Genomic DNA, 21120 nt, shown 5'->3' on the forward strand with positions numbered 1-21120 from the left:
TGCTCTTACTAATTCTAGCAGTTTAGCAAAGGGGCAGAATCAGGTCTTAAAACACCTGCATATTCTGTCACATTCTCAAATGCCTTTAGTATAATTAATGATGTTGCAGATCCAAATATAATTTTGTAAAGTACTGACAGCTACTTTATTTTGAGGCATGTTACATTAGTTCTTGAAACTAAAGAAGCTGCGGTCATGTCTTACATTGCCCCCTATAAAGATGGCAGGCGTGCATACAACCCATGAACGTGGTGGCAGCAAACAAAGCCTAAGCTTAAGACAGCAAGGAGAAGTTATTTTTTTTTATCTCCCAACTCATTGTGGTGATAGAACCAATTAATACCAAAGAGGAATTTGGAGCTGTTTCAAAGATGCCCAGCCCTGGATCAGCAGCCTTTCAAATTTCTTTGGTTTATGTGTTTCAACCATTTAGCTCCATGTTGCAGTGGTACAACAGTTTTGTATGAAGACAAAGGATTCACGTTACAGTATTACAAGTAAATTAAAGGTTGCCTATAATTCCAAATGTGTTATACTTTTGTTTTCAGAAGTATCAAAGTGCTGTAACTGCAACCGTATGCAACTTTTTTTGCCCCTACATAAATTTCCAACTTAACAGTAAATAAATCTTGTTAGCACAGCCTAAAATGTTTAGTCCATCATATGGTATTATTCCACCCAAGAGGATTATCAGGAGAGCATGATGCTATTATATGCATCTTTCCACTCTAAAACTCACAAAATGGTTATTATTAGTCCCATCACATACCATACCAAACCATCCAGTCCACAAATAAGGCTGACAAGCGTTGGATCCTAGAAGCGTAGGTCAAACTGTAAACTGCCTCATTGTTATACTGTGTAGGTTTTGGAAGCAGCCCTTGATTGTAAAATTTAATACATGGAAAACTTAGCAATTTACATAAACACTATACTTGTAAATTGGTTACCACACCAACATCCATTTGTGGGGAATCAAGTTAAACAGCTAACTGATTGATAACCTCAAGTATGACATGCAAGTTTACTTAGAGGAACATTCATGTTTCATGACAGATTTGCCTTTTTTAAAAAATTCATATTTCTCAATCACTGTGAATGAAACAAGTCGTTCGGAACTCCAAACTGACTTTTCCCAAATGTTCTGTAAAAACAGAAGTGGAATTTCAGTATGAAGTTAAGTAGATTAATTATGCTGTCTGACCTGTAAAATCTCTCTCTTGTAGTAGTCCAGCACTTTCTGTTTCAAGCCATTATTGCACACTGACTGCATGCAAACAAGTCGCAGAATCTTTATCAAAGGTTCTTTTTGAGCAATGGAGTCTTCAATGTAACTATTAACCTGTAGGAACAAATGCAATTGGTACTTGAAGCAGTTCCATTTGAGCAAACTCACATTAATCGATTATCTGCGGGTCAATTATTGAAGAATTGCAACCAGTTTCACTACTTCTAACCAAATAGCCACTCAGCCGAAACTAGTACCATTAGGGCCACGTTCAAATTACTTTTACAACAATACTTTTCGGCCTACCTAACAAATCAAACCCTGTTGCAATGTAGAACTCATGTCCCTTGCATACTTGTCACATCAGTATTTAAGTTACTTCTTCAGTGCCAAATGCTCCAAAACATCTCAATAATTACTATTCCTATATTTAAAATGAAATAGTTTGCCTTCTAGCAGATACTACCCGGAAGCATATGATATTTAATTATAGTTTTTTGATGGATGTGTTAAATGTAATGGCTACCAGCTAATACAGCTACTGGATGGAAATGGAAGTATAGTATAAACACGTTTAAAAGGGCAAGCTGTGGTTTTGTTATTACCTTGTCAGTATCAATCCCAGACATAAATTCTTGTTCCACAGTCAAATTGTCAAAGAATGTTTCCGATGCTAAGAGAAAACAATTACAGCAAGTAAAAGACGGCTACTTTCAGTGAAGTTGATTTTCAATTTAGCTTATTTGATTATTCTTTCAAAACTTTTACATTCAAGGTCGAGAGCAATAATTCTAGAAATCAAAAGTAAATGAAGAGATATGGGGATGCTGTGAAAATGTGGAGTTGAGCGTGAAGATCAATCATGATCCTCCTGAATGGCGGAGTAGGCTTGCTCCTATTTCTCAAGTTGTGAAAACCGTTGATATTTAGAAATAATTTAAGAGGGGGGGGACAATTAATATATTTTTCAAAGCTTTACCGGTAATGTCTTTGATGAGTTCAGCAATAGATGTATGATTAGCTAGTGAGGTTCTTGCTGCTTGCATGTGTGGAAGCTGGGAGACAAACTGTTTAATTTCACCTACAGTCTTTGCATTATGTCTTCCCTGCAACAAAAAAATAAAAGAGTTCTGGTTATGATTATAAATTAGTTTTGATACCATTTCAAATGAAAAGAGCATTTCAATTTACTTTTAAATAAAGATTTGCTTCCCGCCCAAAAGGCAATCTATGTTACTAAGGTGATAAAGAATTATACAGGATCACCAGCTTGAGTGACCCTCCCAATAGACAAGAGCATGACATTCTTAATAGCATGCGCCAGAGTGAAATTTACTGTACAAGAAAATAACACTGAACTCCAGGGTGATGCTAACATCCTGCCAAAGGCCCTGCCCACAAAACCTTCCTTAGCAACAGTGCTCTATAAATGGTATAGAACAGTGACCAGATAGTTTGGTTTGCCAAGTTATACAGAAAATCTATCCCTAGCCCACACTTTTATCCCTGACTTTCTGCATTTACAGCAACCAGCAGGGTCAAATCGGAGAGGCATGGATTGTCTTTATAACTGTCCCCAGCTGCACCTTGTTATGCATCTTAATATTAATTAATGCATAATAATTTTAGTCAATTTGATGAGGACTGAAGAATTATACACTACAATCCAGTTTTAAAAACAATTGAAGCATTAGATCTTTCATGAATTTTAAATAGCATGCATCTAGCTGACTGCTTTCATAATGAAAATATTGGTAGATTGAAGAAATTGGGCAAGTTGAGACACGGAGGTGTTAATGAAGCCTTAAAATTGTGGAGATGCAACTCCTAGTGTTAGAAATATAATGAATATATTTACTTCCCAACACAACACTCAATGTCCATTTGAATTCAGATATAATGTTGTTCAAGTGAACTATATATTGATTAACAAACGTCATTTATTGGTCATTCTTCATCATCACTTATTGATAATTAACAAACCAGAATGTTTCAAAGCATCCAACTGAATCTGCTTTTGCCTAGATTTTATCGATAAAATGTCAGGTGAATTGTCATTTTCCTTTCCTATAATTAATAAGTCAAACAAAATTCTTACTGCAACAAAATAAAAGTACAATATTCCCCAAGTTACTCTGCAAAACAACAGAGAAAGCAAGGTTTTAAGACCAAAGTTAATTCTGTTCTGACTGCAGAAATTAGGAACACAATCTGCATCACTGAAGGCGTAGCCAATCTCAGACTTTACAAGATGCATTACCTCAAACGCGGCAGAGATGAACTTGGCCTTTTTACTGAGGACTGAACCAACGGCATTGAAATTTTTGTCTCTGATTTCGGCGTAGAGTTCTTCAGCAGAGTTTAACTGTAGCTTTTTAGGTTCAGTGGGAAGATCTCGGCCAGTTTCGTTTTGTTTTTTTGGTGCAAATTTCTCAGGAGGCAGTTTTACATTAGCTGAAAAACATAAGTCACAAATATAAACCCAAGAAGCATCAAAATGACATTTCCACATAAGAGAGTTGACCAGTTTCTTTGGATTGGGGTGACAGACAGGAAGAAAGGGCAAAGGGAGAAGTTTCAATTAACCTATCCAGGAAACAGTGGTGAGGGAGCAGAAATTGCTGAAACACACCACTTGCAACCTTGGTGTTGCATCTGACCCCAAGATTAGCTTCCAACAACATGTCCACACCAGCAACAAGACCACCCTCATTTCCAACTCCATAACATTGCCTGACTCTGCTTTCTCTCAGCTCATCTGCTGTTGGAATTTTAATACAGATCTTTGCTACCTCTATGTATTCTTGATTATTTCAATGCTTTCCCAGCCTCCCACTTTCCACCCTAGATAAACTGGAGCTCATTCAAAACTCGGTCACCCATATCCTCATTTACATAAAGATCATTCATCCATCATCCCCTGTGCTTACTAACCTATGCTGGATCCTGGCCCGGCAACATATCAAAATTCTCAACCTGTGTCTTCAAATTCCTCCATGGCCTCCCCCCTTCCAATCTCATTAACCACTTCCAGACATCCAAACCTCACACATTTCTGCACTCCTCCAATTCTGGTCTTGTGTGTCTCTTGATTTTAATCGCTCCACAATGGTAGACATCCCATTGGTTGTCTAGGTCTGAAGCTTTGGATCTTTGTTCTCCAGATCGCTTTACAATTCTCAATAAAACCTTTGGTCAACGAACCTACTCCTTTGGTCAATGGTGCCAATATCTACTTATGCAGCTTGGTGTCAAATTTTGTTTGATAATGCTGATGTGAATCCTCTAGGGATGTTTTACTACGTCAAAGATGCTACACAAATGGAAGTTGCTGTTTTATGCTCATGGACATAACATTGCAGTGTTACCCATTTTAACAAAGAATAATTTTAAAAATACACTACTTTACTCATGTACTAATTCATATAATCATTTGTTGAGAACAAGTTTTTTTATCTCTTTCTCATAGCATGTCATCTTTCATCTAACAAAGCAAAACAAGTTACTGTTAAAAAATTACATTCTTTAGTGGCAGCTATTTGCAATTGATAGTTTGATTTGGCCTTAAAAGAGGCCGAAAATGGTGTTACTTATTTGCCAAGTGTGGAGTCCATAAAAAAACCACCAAAACCGAATGGATCTTCAAATGCTAGTTACTTGTAGCGGAGCATTAGATCCAGTATTTTGCACATGGATTTTCATTAGCTCATTTAAATATTAAGGATCACTGTTCACAAAAAAAAAAATCAAAAATCAGAATTCAGGTCAACGTACCCCTTTATCTGAATGCCCTTTATCTGAATATCCTAGGATGTATAATGGGAAAGACCAGCCTCTGCAAGAAATGGTACAATCAGAGGTAGATTTTGGAGGAGATCTCTTTACTGCCTTGGAAGTGAAAACTATGCGTAAGAATAGAAGCAGCAGAGATATGATTCAAAACAATAACTTATTTACAGGCGACCTTATCTACAGCAAATTATCACAATATGCTAAACAGTATCATTCAACTTGATCAAAAATTGTCTTGAAGGATCCCTTTCCCAATTTTAAATGGAAGATAATAATGCAAGTTAAATTAATTTTTATTTCCTCTGAATCACATATAAAAAGTTACCTTATTGGTAAGTTGCTTAGCTAATAATATCTCAAAAAAAATTCCTAAACAGTAATATGCAAATTTCAATGTTGTGGGGTATGGGGAAAACACACAGTAAAATGGTTTAGGTATGGATATTCAATTCAGAAACTGCACACTCTCACATACAAGGACACCCATACCTGTCTTTGTGGAGAGACACTCGGAGTTGTAAGTGATAAGACATCAACAAGGTAATCATAAATGGGGAAAGGCTATTCTAATCCTGAAAATCCCAATTTTCAGCATCCCATTGTTTCTCAAAAGATCCCAGCACATTAGCCTCCATTGAGCTTCCCAGTTAAAATGCCCTAGTGTAAGCCCCAAGCGAAGGTCAAAAACAACATATAAAACGGGGCGGGGGATAATTCCTTTTCTTCTGGGAAATGTTTATGTTACAGGACAGATCTGAAGGTACCTTCAGTAAATTGACTATGGCCATTCATTATGTGTGAGTTTAAATAGTGAGCATCATTAGGGTGTTCATTTCTGGGAGGGGGCACTGCAGCTGAAACTGGTAGTCATCCAAAAGATACCTGCAAGCATTGCCCAATATACATCACTGACTGCAAGGTGCAGGAACGTCTAGTTGATTTCCACCTTTGCTGATCCAGGAATAGAACATAGAACATAGAAAATACAGCACAGAACAGGCCCTTCGGCCCAAGATGTTGTGCCGAACCTTTGTCCTAGATTAATCATAGATTATCATTGAATTTACAGTGCAGAAGACCCATTGTCAAAGTCCTACACTGGATGTGATGAAACCAAAAAGAAAATGCTGGAAAATCTCAGCAGGTCTGGCAGCATCTGTAGGGAGAGAAAAGAGCTAACGTTTCGAGTCCGATGACTCTTTGTCAAAGCAAACAGACAGAGAAAGTGGGAAATATTTATACTGTGGAGTGAGAATGAAAGATGAGTCATAGCCACAGAAACCCAGGGAAACCGGGTGCTAATGGCCACAGAAACCAAGGGGAAAGAATGCTAATGGCAGTCCCCAGAGAGGACAAAAGATGTGAAAGGCCAAACAGCAGAGAAATTGACATCAGAGGTTAAACTCTGACAGATGTAGATGTGGGGGGAGGGGAAGGGGAAACAAAGTGGAGAAAGGGTAAGGAAAGGTGGATAAGATGGTTGTGGGGGGGGGGGGGGGGGGACGGGGGGGGGGGGACTTCCGGTTGCGGCGATGCGGAGCTAAGCCGCACGTTTCGGCAGCTCCCGCGATCACGGACTTTTGGGCTCTCCAGAGGAGCCCCAACGGAATTTTTTTGAAGACGTCACGTGTGGGAAGGTGAGAGCAAGGTCCCCCTCCACAGTACATGGACCGGACAAGGAGTGAAACGGCAAAAAAAACGGCTTTGGAGCAGCGAGGGAAAAAAAACAAGATGGCGACGGCCGGAGATAAAGAGGAATGTGGGCCAGAGCTGCAAGAGGTTATCAAGCGCTGTTTTGAGGAGCTGAAAAGAGATGCTGGCGCCAATGCTGTCAGCGATCGAAGGATTAGGGATGACCCAGAAGGCCCACGAGGTAAAGATCCGGAAGATGCAGAAAAAAGTCGAAGGGAACGAGGGTGAGGTCTTGGGCCTGGCGGTGAAGTTGGAGAGGCACGAGTCGCTGCATAAAAGATGGGCGGAAAGATTAGAGGACCTGGAGAACAGGTCGAGGCGAAAGAATCTTCGGATCCTGGGTCTCCCTGAAGGAGTGGAGGGGGCCAATGCCGGGGCATATGCGAGCACGATGCTCGAATCGCTGATGGGTGCGGAGGCCTGTCCGAGGCCTCTGGAGCTGGATGGGGCACATCGGGTGTTGGCGAGGAGGCCCAAAGCCAACGAGCCGTCAAGGGCGGTTGTGGTGAGGTTTCACCATTTCACGGACAGAGAGAGGGTCTTGAGATGGGCCAAGAAAGAGCGGAGCAACAGCTGGGAGAATGCGGAGATCAGAATCTACCCGGACTGGAGCGCAAAGGTGTCAAAGAAGAGAGCTGGTTTTAACCGGGCCAAGGCGGTGCTACATAGGAAGGGAGTGAGATTCGGAATGCTGCAGCCAGCGCGATTGTGCGTCACATTCCAAGATCAACACCATTACTTTGAAACGCCTGAGGAGAGTGGAGGAGCGCACACTGATTGTTGGGGAGGAGGGGGGGAGAGACTCCCACACGGGGGGGGGGGGGGGGGGTCAATGGGACAGCGGGGGAAGCCGGGGTCAGCAGGAGTCAGCTGACTTACGGGAGTGCTATGGGGGGAGCAAAAGAGCTAGACTGGGGTCTGGGGGGAAATAAGGTTGCTGCTGCACTGGCCGAGGGGGAATTGGACATAGAAGAGGTGGTCCGGGGAGGGGGAGGGTGGCGCGGACACGGGACTGGCCTAGAAGAGGTGATGGCTAGTTGGCAGGGGGGGTGGGGTCCCAATCCGGCTGATGACGTGGAATGTGAGGGGCCTGAATGTGCCGGTAAAGAGGTCCCGAGTGTTCGCGCACTTGAAGGGACTGAAGGCAGACGTGGTCATGCTTCAGGAGACACATTTGAAGGTGGCAGACCAGGTCAGGTTAAGAAAGGGATGGGTAGGACAGATATTCCATTCGGGGCCGGATGCAAAGAAGAGGGGTGGCAATATTGGTGGGGAAGCAGGTGTCGTTTGAGGCTAAGAATATGGTAGTGGACAAGGGAGGCCGATATGTGATGGTGAGCGGTAGGTTGCAGGGGACGTGGGTGGTATTGGTAAATGTATACGCCCCGAACTGGGACGATGCTGGATTCATGAAGCGTATGTTGGGGCGCATTCCGGACCTGGAGGTAGGAAGCTTGATAATGGGTGGGAATTTCAACACGGTGTTGGACCCAGCACTGGATCGCTCCAGATCTAGGACCGGAAAGAGGCCGGCTGCGGCCAAGGTGCTTAGGGGGTTTATGGACCAGATGGGGGAGTGGATCCGTGGAGGTTTGCCAGGTCGCAGGCCAGGGAATTTTCTTTTTTCTCCCACATGCACAAGGCCTACTCCCGGATAGATTTCTTTGTTCTGGGCAGGGCGCTGATCCCGAAAGTGGAGGGAACGGAGTATTCGGCCATAGCCATTTCAGATCACGCCCCGCACTGGGTGGAACTGGAGTTGGGAGAGGAGAGGGACCAACGCCCGTTGTGGCGGTTGGATGTGGGACTGCTGGCAGACGAGGCAGTGTGTGGGAGGGTGAGGGGGTGCATTGAAAGGTATTTGGAGGCCAACGACAACGGGGAGGTGCAGGTGGGGGTAGTATGGGAGGCACTGAAGGCGGTGGTCAGGGGAGAGTTAATCTCCATCAGGGCTCACAGGGAGAAGAGAGAGGGGAAGGAAAGGAAGAGGTTAGTGGGGGAAATTTTAAGAGTGGATAGGAGATACGCAGAGGCCCCTGAAGAGGGACTACTCAGGGAGAGGCGAAGTCTCCAGACGGAGTTCGACCTGATGACCACAGGGAAGGCAGAGGCACAGTGGAGGAAAGCGCAGGGGGCGACGTACGAGTATGGGAAGAAGGCGAGCCGGATGCTGGCACACCAGCTCCGTAAGAGGATGGCAGCGAGGGAGATAGGTGGAGTCAAGGATGGAAGGGGAACTACGGTGCGGAGTGCGATGAAAGTAAATGAGGCATTCAAGGCCTTCTATGAGGAGATGTATAGATCCCAGCCCCTAGCGGGGGAAGGGGGGATGCGACGATTCTTGGACCAACTGGGGTTCCCGAAGGTGGAGGAGCAGGAGGTGGCTGGTTTGGGGGCACCAATTGGGTTGGAGGAGCTGATTAAAGGACTGGGGAGCATGCAGGCAGGGAAGGCCCCGGGACCGGATGGGTTCCCGGTTGAGTTCTACAGGAAGTACGTAGACCTGTTAGCCCCTTTGCTGGTAAGGACTTTTAATGAGTCGAGGGGGGGACCCTGCCCCCGACAATGTCGGAGGCGACGATCTCTTTGATCCTGAAGCGGGTTAAGGACCCACTGCAATGTGGGTCGTACAGGCCGATCTCGCTCCTCAACGTGGATGCTAAGTTGCTGGCAAAAGTGCTGGCTACGAGGATCGAGGACTGTGTCCCGGGGGTGATTCACGAGGACCAGACGGGATTTGTAAAGGGCAGGCAGCTAAACACCAATGTGCGGAGGCTCCTAAACGTGATTATGATGCCATCGGTGGAGGGAGAGGCGGAGATAGTGGCAGCAATGGACGCGGAGAAGGCCTTTGACCGGGTGGAGTGGGAGTATCTCTGGGAAGTGTTGCGGAGGTTTGGATTTGGGGAGGGGTTTATCAGTTGGGTTAAGCTCCTTTAGAGAGCCCCGGTGGCGAGTGCGGTTACGAATTGGCGGAGGTCGGAGTATTTTCAGCTGTATCGAGGGACGAGGCAGAGGTGCCCCCTGTCCCCACTGTTGTTTGCATTAGCAATTGAGCCTTTGGCCATGGCATTAAGGGAGTCCAGGAAATAGAGGGGGTGGTTCGAGGGGGAGAGGAGCATCGGGTGTCGCTGTATGCGGATGACCTGTTGCTGTATGTGGCAGATCCAGTGGAGGGGGTGGTGGAGGTCATGCGGATCTTAAGGGAGTTTGGGGATTTTTCGGGCTATAAGCTCAATGTAGGGAAGAGTGAGCTCTTTGTAGTACAGTCAGGAGACCAGGAAAGGGGGATAGATGATTTACCGTTGAGGAGGGCGGAAAGGAGCTTTCGGTACCTGGGGATCCAAATAGCTAGGAGTTGGGGGGCCCTACATAAACTTAATTTGACGAGGCTGGTGTAGCAGATGGAGGAGGACTTCAAACGATGGGACATGTTGCCGCTCTCGCTAGCGGGTAGAGTGCAGTCGGTCAAAATGGTGGTCCTCCCGAGGTTTCTTTTTGTGTTCCAGTGCCTTCCAATCGTGATCACCAAGGCCTTTTTTAAGAGGGTAGGCAGGAGCATTATGGGGTTTGTGTGGGCGAATAAGACACCGAGGGTAAGGAGGGGGTTTCTGGAGCGCAGTAGGGACAGAGGAGGGCTGGCGTTGCCAAATCTGGGTGGCTACTACTGGGCAGCCAACGTGGCGATGACCCGTAAGTGGGTGATAGAGGGAGAGGGGGCGGCATGGAAGAGGTTGGAAATGGGGTCCTGTAAAGGGACGAGCCTGGGGGCGCTGGTGACGGCACCGCTGCCACTCTCGCCCACTAGGTATACCACGAGTCCGGTGGTGGCGGCAACGCTAAAGATCTGGGGCCAGTGGAGACGGCACAGGGGGGCAATGGGAGCTCGGTGTGGTCCCTGATCAGGGGTAACCATCAGTTTGTCCCAGGGAGGATGGACGGGGGGTTTCAGAGCTGGCATCGGGCAGTGATTAGAAGAATGGGGGACCTGTTCATCGATGGGACGTTTGCGAGCTTAGGGGCGCTGGAGGAGAAGTTTGGGCTACCCCCGGGAAATGCCTTCAGGTACATGCAAGTGAGGGCGTTTGTGAGGCGGCAGGTGAGGGAATTCCCGCTGCTCCCGGCACAGGGGATTCAAGACAGGGTGATCTCGGGGGTATGGGTCGGAGAAGGCAAGGTGTCGGCAATATACCAGGAGATGAAAGAAGAGGGTGAGGCTTTGGTAGAGGAGCTGAAGGGTAAATGGGAAGAGGAGCTGGGGGAGGAGATTGAGGAGGGTCTGTGGGCTGAAGCCCCAAGTAGGGTTAATTCCTCTTCCTCGTGTGCCAGGCTTAGCCTGATACAATTTAAGGTTGTTCACAGAGCGCATATGACGGGGACGAGGTGGAGAAGGTTCTTTGGGGTGGAGGACAGATGTGGGAGGTGCTCAGGAAGCCCGGCGAACCATGCCCATATGTTTTGGTCGTGCCCGGCATTGGATGGATTCTGGAGGGGAGTTGCGAGAACCATATCCAAGGTGGTGAAAGTCCGGGTCAAGCCAAGTTGGGGGCTAGCACTATTCGGAGTAGCGGACGAGCCGGGAGTGCAAGAGGCGAAAGAGGCCGGCATTCTGGTCTTTGCATCCTTAGTAGCCCGGCGAAGGATCTTGCTAATGTGGAAAGAGGTGAAGCCCCCCAGCGTGGAAGCCTGGATAAATGATATGGCAGGGTTTATCAAGTTGGCGAGGATAAAGTTTGCCTTGAGAGGGTCTGCGCAGGGGTTCTACAGGCGTTGAAAAAACTTTTGTTGAAAATTTCTTAATAAATATTTTTTTTTTAAAAAAGATGGTGGGGGGGGGGGGGGGTTAATATATATTAAGAAAAAAATGGTAAAAGACAGTTAAAATGAAATGGGATGAAAACAAATGGGTCCAGGTGGGGTGGAGCTAATCATCTGAAGTTGTTGAATTTGATGTTCAGACCGGAGTAGTGTGCCTAACCAGAAGATGAGATGTTGTTCCTCCAGTTTGCGTTGAGCTTCACTGGAACATTGCAGCAGGCCAAGGACAGCACGGTAGCCTTGTGGATAGCACAACTGCTTCACAGCTCCAGGGTCCCAGGTTCGATTCTGGCTTGGGTCACTGTCTGTGCGGAGTCTGCACATCCTCCCCGTGTGTGCGTGGGTTTCCTCCGGGTGCTCCAGTTTCCTCCCACAGTCCAAAGATATGCAGGTTAGGTGGATTGGCCATGATAAATTGCCCTTAGTGTCCAAAATTGCCCTTAGTGTCCAAAATTGCCCTTAGTGTTGGGTGGGGTTACTGGGTTATGGGGATAGGGTGGCGGTGTTGACCTTGGGTAGGGTGCTCTTTCCAAGAGCCGGTGCAGACTCGATGGGCTGAATGGCCTCCTTCTGCACTGTAAATTCTATGATCTAAATTCTATGACAGACATGTGGGCATGGGAGCAGGGTCTTTTGTTAAAATGGCAAGCAACGGGAAGTCAGGATCCTGAATGCGCACAGACCGGAGATTCTCAGCAAAGCAATCATCCAGTCTGCGTTTGGTCTCTCCGATATAGAGACAACCACATTGGGAGCAGCGAATACAATAGACCAAATTGGAAGAGATGCAAGTGAAACGCTGCTGAACCTGGAATCAGTGTTTTGGGCCTGGGATGTTAAGCATAGAAGAGGTAAAGGGGCAGGTGTTACACCTTCTACGATTGCATGGGAAGGTGCCATGGGTGATGGGAGAGGTACTTGGTATGGTGGAGGAGTGGACTAGATTGTCTCGGAGGGAACGGTCTCTGCGGAACGCTAACAGAGGGAGTAAAGGGAAGATGTGTTTGGTGGTGGCATCACGCTGGAGTTGGCGAAAATGGCAGAGGATTATGCTTTGCAGATGGAGGCTGGTGGGATGAAATGTGAGAACGAGGGGGACTCTATCCTTGTTCTGGGAGGGAGGGGAGGGGGCGAGGGTAGTGGCGCAGGAGATGGACCACGCACTGTTGAGGGCCCTGTCAACAACTGTAGGTGGGAAATCACGGTTGAGGAAGAAGGAACACATTTTCGAAGCACCATTTTGGAAAGATGCATCATCGGAACAAATGCGACGGAGGCGATGGAGTTGAGAGAAAGGGATGGAGTCCTCACAGGATGTAGGGTGCGAAGAGCTGTAGTCCAGAAAGCTGTGGGAGTCAGTGGGCTTGTAGTGGATATTAGTGGATAGTCTATTGCTGGAGATGGAGACAGAAAGATCAAGGAAGGGAAGGGATGTGTCTGAGATGGACCAGGTGAAAGTGATGGAGGGGTGGAAACTGGAAGCGAAGTTGATGAATTTTTCCAGGTCCGGACGAGAGCATGAAGCGACACCAAAATAGTCATCAATGTATCGGGAAAGGAGTTGTGGGAGGGGACCTGGGTAGGCCTGGAACAAGGAATGTTCCACTTACCCCATAAAAAGGCAAGCGTAGCTAGGACCCATGCGGGTACCCATTGCTACACCTTTGATTTGGAGAAAGTGAGATGAGTTAAAGGAGAAGTTGTTGAGGGATAGAACGAGTTCAGCCAGGTGGAGGAGAGTGGTGGTGGATGGGAATTGTCCAGGCCTCTCTTTGAGAAAGAAGTGAAGAGCTCTCAGGCCATCCTGGTGTGGGATGGTGTAGAGGGATTACACATCCATGGTGAATGAATGCGGTTAGGGCTCGCGAACTGGAAGCTGTCAATATGACACAGGGCATCAGAGGAATCCCGGATGTAGGTGGGGAGGGAATGGACCAGACGAGTGAGGATAGAATCAAGATAAGAGGAAATAGGTTCAGTGGGCAGGAGCATGCTGACACAATGGGCCTGCCCGGACAGTCCTTTTTGTGGATTTTGGGAAGTAGGCAAAGGCTGTCCTGGGTTGGGAGACTATGAGGTTGGAGGCCGTAGGGGGAAGGCATCCGGAGGAAATGAGATCGCTAACGGTGTTGGAGATAATGGCTTGATGTTCAATGGTCTGGTCATGGTCAAGGGGGAGGTAAGAGGAAGTATCTGAGAGTTGGTGCTCCGCCTCTGCGAGGTAGAGGTCAGTGTGCCAGACGACAACAGCAACCCCTTTGTCGGCATGTTTGATGACAAAGTCGGGGTTAGACCTGACAGAGTGAAGAGCAGAAGGAGAGAGGTTGGAATGGGTGAGGGGGCAGAAAAATTAAGACGGCCAATTTCCCTTCGACAGTTCACAATGAAAAGATCAAGGGCAGGTAATTATCCCGGCGGGGGGGGGGTCCACTTGGAGGCAGAAAGTTGGAGGCACATGAAAGGATCAGTGGAACGGGGGCAGGATTCTTGCCCAGAGAAGTGGGCAGGGAGACGAAGGCGGCGAAAGAAGAGTTCAACATCATGTCGAGCCCGGAATTCATTGAGGTGGGGACCTACGGGTGCAAAGCGGAGTCCTTTGCTGAGAACCTTTGCCAGGCCCTCCACCAGTCCCAATCCTTCGTACCCCATTTCTCCCAGCCCCAGCCCTTGCCGCGTGTTTACCATTCAGGATCCTGACTTTCACATTGCTTGCCATTTTAACAAAAGACCCTGCTTCCATGCCCACATGTCTGTCCTTGGCCTGATGCAATGTTCCAGTGAAGCTCAACGCAAACTGGAGGAACAACATCTCATCTCCCGGTTAGGCACGCTACAGCCTTCCGGTCTCAACATCGAATTCAACAACTTCAGATGATTAGCTCCACCCCACCTCGACCCATTTGTTTTCATCCCATTTCATTTTAACTGTCTTTTACCATTTTTTTTTTCTTCATATATATTAACCCCCCCCCATCATCTTATCCACCTTTCCTTACCCTTTCTCCACTTTGTTTCCCCCTTCATAATTGAATTGGGTGATAACGGTTTCAAATCTCAGGCAAATGTTAATTAACTTGCTCGTCCTTATCTACAATTCCAGAAGTTAAGTGTTTATGAAGCATACAAGATTCCAAAACATGGAGTACATTATTTTCCCTTAAACATTTTGCAATTGCTGAAGAACAAAATGTTTATTTAGTCGTCAATTACAAATGCAGCAGCAACTGTAGATTTTCAGAACTTACTATTTTGAATGCCATATATTTCATCAATCAGTCCTTCATAGGTCAGCTGCGTTGCTAGAGGTGTTAACAAGTCAACATTACGATCAAGTAACAGGAGTTTATCAAAGACGGGTAAAATCTGGTTCTGACTTCCAGCAAATTCTCGTTTCATTCTTAGCATCATATTTGCCACCAGCTGTGGAGAAACAATCAGGGTTAAAAATCATGCCATGAGCCAAGCCCTTGTTTAAACCTCCCACTGAACAGAATTTCTAAAATACTAACACTCTTGGCACCACATTTGTCTCTTAAATTACAATAAAGTTAAGGGCCCAGAAATAGAGCCAGTAGCAGATTTCAGATCACCAAAAGCAAAATATATGGGAACAGAACTTCATAAGTATCGCTAACAGCAGAATTGGGGAGATAGGGCAAGCGCCAGATAATAAATCACCTGTAGCATACACCTGGGAGAGTGGGGAGAAGATGACTGCTGGAGGAATAGGAGTGCATTGTGAAAGGAGTCTAGAAAATCTTAAAAGGAGTTTGACAGGCCCCACAATCTGCAGACCCACACCCAAGCCTACTGAATAGTGAAACTTCACAATTGTTACTGCAAGTTGCATTCTCTCCCTGCTATGAAGTACGTGATTTTCATAGTCACCAATAACAGGATCACATCATCCATTCACTGTCACTGAACACAATTGTAGATAACATTTATCTACTTTATAAAACATCACTGTTCTGCACCAGAAGTTAATGATGTAGAACGGTGGTTTTGTTTGCAGCTCAAACTTAATTAAATGACATGCTGAGTTAAATAACAATTAAAAAGTACATTTGACACTTATCTCAATTTATAAACAGTCATCCTCAAATCTTATTCTTTGCACTGAAGAACCTAAAACTTACAAGCAATATGGAAAAGGTTTGAACATACCCGTGCACATTCACCCTTCCCAAATATCTGTGGGATGGTTCCGTACAAAGTTTGCAGAGTCATTAGTCCTTTGGCGACATGGAATAGAACGGTCTGGTCATTCTCCAGATAACATTCCTATTTGCAAATATAACAAAACTTTTAATTATTTTCTGTAAAACAAGGCCCTTAACAGTAAATCAGATCAGCTTCTTGTGGATGTTAAAAGTGTCCATCTGATTTACTGGAGCTCCTGGAAATATTATCAACTTTGTTTATAATTTTAGAAGAAAACAAGTACTCCCATCTGTCCTCCCTGTTCCCATTTATTTCATTTCTATTAGTATTGGTCCGTGGACCAATAATTAGAATGTGTCTTTAAGCAGTGGACTTAAGCGGAGGCAGCCTGCTAGTCAGGACAGTGTGTTCCATGATTGGTATCTTGGAGAGGCAAAACAGACTTGTCGGGGCTAGGTGAATTTTAAGCCCCAGTTTTAGAGGGAGTTGGTTCGATTGGCTGGCTGGCAACTTGCGGGTTGGCCAGGGACAGGGTTCTGGCTGACAACGTCAGTGATTGGTTCCCGTGTGATGCTCGAGAGAGAGAGAGAGAGAGCTGGGCAGAAGTGATTAGACCTTGAAAGAAGGAACTCTCGCTGAAGCAAAGAACTGCTTTGTTGTTCTAAAACCAGTGAGTGCCTGGCACATCTTTACTATATATTTGAAATGATCTCTCTCAAAAATAGACAGCCTTGCCAAAGTAAACCATCTGAATCCTAGAAGGAAGTAGTATCGAAATGAAAGCTTAACTCTATCTAGAAGCCCCCTTGCATCGGAGATCCTTTGATATTATTAATATTTTCTTTCCTCGCCACCACTGTTTTCCTCTATGTGGTCTGTATGTGTGGGTGAGGAAACGGGTATTAAGTAGTCAGTTACATCTTTGTCAGTTTAATTATATTACTGTGAAATAAAGAGGTGTTTAAAATTTACCAACCTGGTGACTGCAGTTTATTGGGCTCAGTTAAGGTCCGCAGGTATTTTAAAATAACATCTAATTTCACTGGTTGTTACGACTCAACTTCAAGTGGGGCTGGAATTGATTTACACACTAGCTCAGGGGGTCATGCACCTCTAACAACAACTAAAATATTGGAGAGCTTAGTAACTTGCAAAGATTATAAATGATCAAAAATCCAAGGCAATGCAATTTTAACATTGGGCTGCAAAGAGCATCACAATTTGAAGTACTACTGTGCAGTATTCATACTGGTCCGCATAGCTCTTGACAACACATTAGAGTAATATTGGTAGCAGCCAGGAAGAGGTCTGTGGCGGATATTGAAGTAGCGCACCATAGCTGGCACAGACACGGTGCATATGTCTGTGCATCAATGGCATATCAGCTCCAGGGTACACACACACACCAAACTGTTGGTAGGCAGTCTTTTGTTTCGAACGGTTAATTTTCCAGTGCTTAGAAATTTCTCCAACACGCACTGAAGGCAACCATGACAAGTGTGCCTTTGCCACACTTCAATGCTGGCCACTGCTGGTCAGGCCCCTTGGACTGTTAAAAAGAAATTCATCCTGCAACACTGTAATTGGGTGCGTAAATACAAACCACTCGCCCAGCTGCATCAGAAAGGGGGTCAAAATAATAGTATTTATTATTTAATATTATTTAATATTAGTATTTCCGAAGAGGAAAACGTCTCAAAAAATTGCACAAACTGGGAGCTTTGGGAAGATTATGACACATTTCAAAGAATGGGGTAGACCATTTAGGCCAAAGATGAGGAGACATTTCTTCACTCAGGGTGGCGAGTCTGTGGAATTCGTTACCACAGGAAGTAGTTGAGGCCAAAACATTGTATGTTTTAAATAAGCAGTTAGGTATAGCACTTAGGCAAAGGGGATCAAATGATATGGGGAAAAAGTGGGATTAGGCTATTGAGTTGGATGATCAGCCATGATCATAATGAATGGCGGAGCAGTCTCGAAGGGCCTCCTCCTGCCCTATTTTCAATGTTTCTATGTAACAAATGACTTATTTACTTGCTGCAAAAAGAATCCAATGCAAACGCTTGAGTGAAAATAAACAGTCAATGTGTCCATGTTTCTACTTTCTTGAAGTTACATTGGTCTAGATTCCGTAATCCCTATTATGCGAATGTGGAAATGTTCACTGCTATAGGGGGGCAAACCGGTATCGGTCATGTGCACCTGCGCCATAAACCGTATCTTGTAGTCCACTTTAACATGCTCAAGAGGCACCTTCCTGCTGAGCCATTTTTAAAGCGGCAGCGACCCGTGCTGACAGCCCACAATTAGCAATGGATTAATGTTTTAGAGCTGGTATCTGCAGGCACAGAGCCTGCTCGGGAGCACATCAACTTCAGTTAACACAATTAATTACAAGCAAGGAATGTACCACTTAATCAGGACAGTTTTTGAATGATTTTGATTTCACTCATACCAAATGTAAATTACTGTAAATACTGAAGTCTCAAACGCGGAGCTTTAATCTTGAACGATTGTTAGTCCTTCAAGAGGTGCCACTAGTAAGAGGACAGTACCTGTGACAATAGCACATTCCCTGTAGTCGAAGGTTTATTTCAATGTTACATTAACTCGAAGAAACAATAAACTGAATGCATGCACTGACTCATGCACTCTGCTGTCACTGGCTGCAAGATACCCCTGTATTTTGTGCCGTTACCTGTGGTGAAGTGAACCTCTCTTGTTGGAGATAGTTACCTCCTAGCAATTATGTGGTGCAAATGTTACTTGCCACTTGTCATCCAAGCTTGGACATTGTCCAAGTCTTGCTCCATTTGGACACAAACTGCTTCAGTATCTGAGGAGTCGCAAATGGTGCTGAACATTGGTGGTGAAGTGAGTGTGACTGCCCTTGACATCGAGGGAGCATTTAACCAAGTATGGCATGAAGCAGCGCTAGCAAAACTGGAGTCAACGGGAATCAGGGGAAAACTCTCCGCTGGTTGGAAGAAAGATGGGTCTGGTGGTTGGTGGTCAAATCATCTCAGCTCCAGGACATCACTGCAGAAGTTCTTCAGGGTAGTATACTAGGCCAACCATCTTCAGCTGCTTCATCAATGACCTTTCTCCCATCATAAGGCCAGAAGTGGGATGTCTGCTGATGCCTGCACCAATGTTCAGCACCATTTGCGACTCCTCAGATACTGAAGCAGTTTGTGTCCAAATGGAGCAAGACTTGGACAATGTCCAAGCTTGGATGACAAGTGGCAAGTAACATTTGCACCACATAATTGCTAGGAGGTAACTATCTCCAACAAGAGAGGTTCTAACTTTCACTCCTTGACATCCCATGGCATTACCATCACTGAAACCCCCACAATCAATATCCTGGGGAATATCACTGACCAGAAACTGAATTGGACTAGCCATATACTGTGGCTACTAGAGCAGGTCAGAGGCTAGGAATCCTGTGGCAAGTAACTCACCCAACTCCCCAAAGCCTGACAACCATCTACAAGGCACAAGTCAGGAGTGTAATGAACACTCTCCACTTGCCTGGATGAGTGCAGCTTCAACAACACTCCAGGAGCTCGCACCATCAGGACAAAGCAGCCCGCTTGATTGGAACCCCTACCCCTTCCACAAACATTCACTCCCTCCACCACCGACGCACCGTGGCAGCATCTACAGGATGCACTGCAGGAACTCACCAAGGTTCCAAACCCATGACCACTACCATCTACAGGACAAGGACAGCAGATATCTGGGAGCAACACCACCTGGATGCTCCCCAAGCCATCCACCATCCTGACTTGGAAATATTTTACCGTTCCTTCACTGTCACTGGATAAAAGTCCTGGAATTCCCACCCTAACAGCACTGAGGGTGTACCTACACCACAGGGACAGTAGCAGTTCAAGAAGGCAGCTCACCACCGCCTTCTCAAGGGTAACTAGGGATGGGCAATAAATATTGGCCTAGCTAGCGATGTCCACATCCCGCAAATGAACAAAATAACTAAGGATTATAAATGTTAGCTTTTTGCTTTTCTCCACATTTAAAAGGGTTTGGGAAAGGTGATGTGGGGAAAACTGTTTCAATGTAATTCCAGTCTAGAGAGAGGGAGTCAGATTTGTGTTCACTATTGAGATGGGGGCCAAATTTATTTCTTGGAAACACCGTTTGTTCTTTTCTCCGATGATTTTAAGTATTTCACATTCTAAGGTCCACTGTGAACTTGCACATTCTGTTCAAAACCAAGACAGTTTGTCCAAGATATTTTCCAGTAGCAATCAATTTTGTTGAAATTCTTAAAGTTTATTAGGTTTTTCCAAACACTAATAAAGAAGTTTTAAAATCATAACACTCCCTTGACTTGGAGCTGTAATCTGACCTGAAGGGGTGTTTACAGCTCATGTTATTAAGGGACGTGATATCACCTAGAATATTCCCCACCGCTCATCTCCTCTGGGGACAAGCTGATATTCACTCAGCAGTCAACAAGCTAAGATGTATGTATTTTTTAGCGCTGTCAGCGGTGTATGCCACAGCTTCAGTACAGATCAGATCATAAAATTTGGGGCATTATCTCCTCGTTTTTATATTTAATTTTGTACATCGGGCTTAAGTGCCAAACTTCGTAGTGATGGGGATCCCAACTTAACACAAGAGCCCTGATCATTGCAGAGATTATATGAAGCTACATTCAATGCAACTGAGTGTAAGAGTCCTTCCTGTTTATTTCCTTTGATTAATTTTTGGTCTGTGAATCCCTAATCGGGATGTGCCTTTAAGCAGAAGTGTGCTTGCCAGGACAGTGGTGTTCCAAGGTTTTACTTTGGAGAGGATAACCCAGACTTGTCAGCGCAGAGTGAATGTTGGGAACCGGTTTTGGAGGTGGTCGGTTTGGTTGGCTAACTGGCAACTGGTGGGCTGGCCAGGGGCAGTGTTCTGTCCGACAAGTCAGCAATTGGCTCCTGCCAGGTGTTTTTTTTCCCCCCCAGAGAACCTGCCAGAAGCCTCTAGACTCTCGAAAGAAGAGGAGCTTTGTGTTTTCTCTCTCTTTCTGCTGCTGTTTGCCTGCTGTCGCTCTGCGCCTACAGTGAAGATCATTACAGCTGAAGAAAGTACCCAGCTGAAGGCCTAACCTTGGAAATAGAACTAACTGGAAGATATCCGTTGGAATCAAAGATCCTTATTCTTTTATTTTAAAGATTACTTGTTTAAACTTTACAAACCTGGTGACTGTTGTGAATTTAACTCAACCAATGTCACAGGTATTAATGTAAAAGCTAATTTCACCTGTGTTGCAACTCTGGTTCAAGTGGGGCTGGAATTGACCACGCACTAGCTCAGGGTGTCATAACAAGAGAGCAATTAAAATTATTCTCGTAGAAAATGTAACGATTTTATCCAACCAACCAAGCAAGACAGAATGCCTAAAT

The 21120-nt window shown here is 45.4% G+C and overlaps 1 protein-coding gene across 1 annotated transcript in view; it reads right to left on the reverse strand.

The window, feature by feature from the left end:
- Nucleotides 1-21120, reverse strand: part of vps33a (VPS33A core subunit of CORVET and HOPS complexes) — a 41630-nt gene that overhangs the window by 12196 nt on the left and 8314 nt on the right. Inside the window, exons 5-10 of the mRNA XM_072495364.1 lie at nucleotides 15698-15814; nucleotides 14776-14950; nucleotides 3489-3682; nucleotides 2208-2334; nucleotides 1834-1901; nucleotides 1205-1342 (exon numbers count right to left, since the gene is read on the reverse strand). Coding sequence (XP_072351465.1) covers nucleotides 1205-1342; nucleotides 1834-1901; nucleotides 2208-2334; nucleotides 3489-3682; nucleotides 14776-14950; nucleotides 15698-15814 — 819 coding nt within the window. The remainder of the gene's footprint in view (nucleotides 1-1204; nucleotides 1343-1833; nucleotides 1902-2207; nucleotides 2335-3488; nucleotides 3683-14775; nucleotides 14951-15697; nucleotides 15815-21120) is intronic.

This window comes from Scyliorhinus torazame, chromosome 1, assembly GCF_047496885.1.
Source record: "Scyliorhinus torazame isolate Kashiwa2021f chromosome 1, sScyTor2.1, whole genome shotgun sequence".
NCBI lineage: Eukaryota > Metazoa > Chordata > Chondrichthyes > Carcharhiniformes > Scyliorhinidae > Scyliorhinus > Scyliorhinus torazame.